At 63.7% G+C, this 3,183-nt stretch overlaps 1 protein-coding gene across 1 annotated transcript in view; it reads left to right on the plus strand.

Moving 5' to 3' along the window:
* The window catches only part of NICN1 (nicolin 1), a 3,735-nt gene extending 571 nt beyond the window's left edge, over positions 1 to 3,164 (plus strand). Inside the window, exons 2-6 of the mRNA XM_014953486.1 lie at positions 2 to 100; positions 420 to 533; positions 1,245 to 1,316; positions 2,582 to 2,686; positions 2,831 to 3,164. Of these exons, the coding sequence (XP_014808972.1) occupies positions 2 to 100; positions 420 to 533; positions 1,245 to 1,316; positions 2,582 to 2,686; positions 2,831 to 2,872 (432 nt within the window). The 3' untranslated portion in view covers positions 2,873 to 3,164. The remainder of the gene's footprint in view (position 1; positions 101 to 419; positions 534 to 1,244; positions 1,317 to 2,581; positions 2,687 to 2,830) is intronic.
* The last annotated feature ends 19 nt before the right edge of the window (positions 3,165 to 3,183 follow it).

Genomic DNA, 3,183 nt, shown 5'->3' on the forward strand with positions numbered 1-3,183 from the left:
CCCCCGCCGCTGGGTGACCTGCCTGCGGAACTACTGCCTGATGCCCTGCCCGCACACCGAGGAGGGCTCCCAGGACTACTTCTCCCTCCACCGCCACCAGGTCAGCACGGCCAGACGGTGGCCACGGCATCACCCACCCCCCCGCCCCCCTTGGGGCTCCCCGTCCCCCGGGCTCTGTGCTGATGCCCCCACGGTGCCTCTCCTGACCCTGCCAGCCCTTCTGGGCAGCGAGGGTCCCCATGCCACTCAGCCCAGACAGCCACCACGAGGTGACATTTCCTTCAGGCTCCTTCCATCATGGGAGGAGGGGTTGGGGTGTTTTTTTGGATCGAATCCCAAAAGGTGCCTCGGAGCAGTGCCGGCCCCTGCTGTACGCCCCCCCCAAGCTGTGACGGCTCCCCCCGTCCTTGTCCCTTCAGATGCTGTGTGACATGGACCAGGTGACAGCGATGCGGTTCATCCTGCGGCAGCCCTCCCCGGTCTGGCTCCACTTCACCATCGAGGAGCTGCAGATTTTCCCCCCTGGACAGAAGGTGAGTGGGTGTCCCCCCTCCAGGCACAGCAGGGGGTCCTCGACAGGCCACTGTCCCCAGCCCTGTTCCTGGCAGTGCTCCCCACAGCTCCAGGGGCTTCAGGCACCCTTCAGAGCACACAGGGGAGTGGGGCCAAGTCCCTGTCCTTCGCTGGGGCACTCGAGGTCCCCTGGTGCGCTGGGGGCTGGGGAAGGACTGCTCCAGCCAGCCCCAGCCATGCCCATTTTGGAGGTGGATGAGTGAGCACAGAATCACAGAATGCTCTGGGCTTGGAGGGGACCTCTGGAGATCATCTAGTCCAACCCCCTGCTAAAGCAGTCCTCCTAGAGGACCTGCTTTACACAGGAACATGTCCAGATGGGTTTTGAACATCTCCAGAGAAGGAGACTCCACCACCTCTCTGGGCAGCCTCTTCCAGGGCTCTGCCACCCTCAAAGTGAAGAAGTTCTTCCTCATGTTTAGATGGAACTTCTTATGTACAAGTTTGTGCCCGTTACCTCTTGTCCACCAGCGGGACAGAGCTGGAAGTTGCCACACCAAATTATGGGTTGCAAACATCCAACCTGATCACAAAATTCCCTTTAATAACTGTGAAGCGCTACTTATACCCATCCTGACAGAAACACAGGTGGGCTCCAAACTGCTGCATGGTGTGAGGGATGGAAGTGGGACTGGGGACACCCCTTGTGTGACCCTCTGGATCTGTTTCAGAGCCCCCAGAAGGATTTCCCCTCCTGGCTCTCCCAGCTGACCCCTCCAGAGCAGCCAGCCAGCCTGCACGGGGTGAGTAGTCCCTGCTGAGGTATTATGGAGAAGGAGGGACATGTGTGAGGTGTCATCCATGGGCATGAACATCACTTGTGAGGCTGCTGGCCCCATCCCTGCCCCATCTGCTCCAGGCTCCCACCAGGAATAGCTGTGGAGCCCCAAAACTCGTGCTGGAGATAAGTTTGGAGCATTCAGAAGAAAATTATCTCCATGGGGATGTGCGATTTGAGGTGCTGCTGAAGTCTCGCTGCCCTCTAGTCTGGGGACAGGAAGGTCCCCGTGGGAGCGGTGGGTGGGCAGCATCGCTCAGCCGGCGGGTGGGACGTGTGGGGACAGTGTGTCCCGGTCCCCAGTGCTCGCAGCCGGTGTGCCCTGGGGAGCGTGATGCCCGGCCAGGACAGCACGTGAGCAGAGGGGAGATCACAGCCACGGCGCGTGTGTTCAGCTTGTGAGCCACATCTGCCTGGCCGGTGGCCTTCGGTGGGCAAAGTCCGGGCAGGGGTGGGCTGCTGGCTCGCCCACGGACACCTGCTGAATCAGCCACTGGTGTTTTGCCTGTAGGAGCAGGCTGTGCCAGGAGCAATGCCACGTGCCACCGGGCTTCGGTGCTACCAAGCTTCTGCCAGCCCCAGCAGGTCTGGGAGCTCTGGTCCCCACCAGGCAGGCTGGGGAGGACACCCCCGTCCCTCGCTGCTTGCTTGGATCATGTCCCCCTTGGTCCAGGGGGAGATGCTGGGGGTTGCTCGGGGTTTGGCTGTTCCCAGCATCGCCACAAGGCACCCACTGGTACCGTGGGCCAGGGAGAGGTGGCACCTCAGTGTGAAGAGCCACCACTGAGCCTGCATGTCCCGTCTGGCTGAAGGTCCCCGGGGGGAACCGGCGCTTGCAGCGGGGGGGTTCTGTCCCCAAGCCTGGGGAGCACCACTCAGGGAGGCTGTTGGGAAACTGGACTGTGCAATTAGTTTTTTTTTAATCATTAGCCAGCGATCTGTTTTCTGCCCTTGGCCTGGATGCCCGCCAGCGGAGACGGGCTGCGTCGGCACCATGGCCCCAGGGCTCAGGGTCACCCTTTTCTCCAGCTGCCTGTTTTCCTAAAGTGGCCCCCCCCCATGCTCACCCTGCGTTGGGAAACCACCGGCAGGTCAGGAGAAGGGGCACCATCGCGATACTGCCCAGCTCCCCCGGGGGGGGGAGGGGGTGTGAAAGAGCCATCCAGCCACACCGATGCCCAAGCCCCGGGGCCATCCCCGCTCCGCAGCATCGTGCCCGCTTCTTTCCAGGAGCTCCCCGACCCGGAGAAGGTGTCGACGGAGGTGCAGCAAATGTGGGTGCTGACGGAGGTGATCCGGGCTCGCCAGGCAGCCGCCCGCATCGGGCGCTTCGACGTGAGTTGGGGTCTCCAGCCCTCCCTGCATCCCTGGGGAGCCCTCCCGGCGGGATGTGACGGGGTTGGGGGGGTGTTTTGGGATGGAGCGGAGCGATGGTGCCAGGGGGGGAGCACAGGGACAGACGGTGTCTCTCTTTTCCAGGTGGACGGCTGCTACGATGTCAACCTGCTCTCCTACACGTGAGCCCCGCGGGCGCCGGACGGAGGGAGCTCAGCGCTCCCGCATCCTTCCCGCAGGAATTCCAGGCCCTTCCTGCGCCCCTTCCCCAATTCCTCTGGCGCTGGTGGGCAGCGCTGCCACCCGGGAGCCCCCCGGGGGACCTTTCCCTTCCGCTGCCAGGGCTCTGTGCTTGGCACGTCCCAGCGGGCTCCCTCACCCTACCTCTGCCCTGGGGAGCGGCTGCCCGCCCGGCCTGCGGGAGGAGGCTCCCGCAAACAAAGGGGGTGCGGGGGGTGGCCTCCACCACGCACGGAGGAGGGGGGTGGGCGGGAGAG

The sequence above is a fragment of the Calidris pugnax genome, unplaced genomic scaffold (genome assembly GCF_001431845.1).
Source record: "Calidris pugnax isolate Ruff unplaced genomic scaffold, ASM143184v1 scaffold247, whole genome shotgun sequence".
Lineage (NCBI taxonomy): Eukaryota > Metazoa > Chordata > Aves > Charadriiformes > Scolopacidae > Calidris > Calidris pugnax.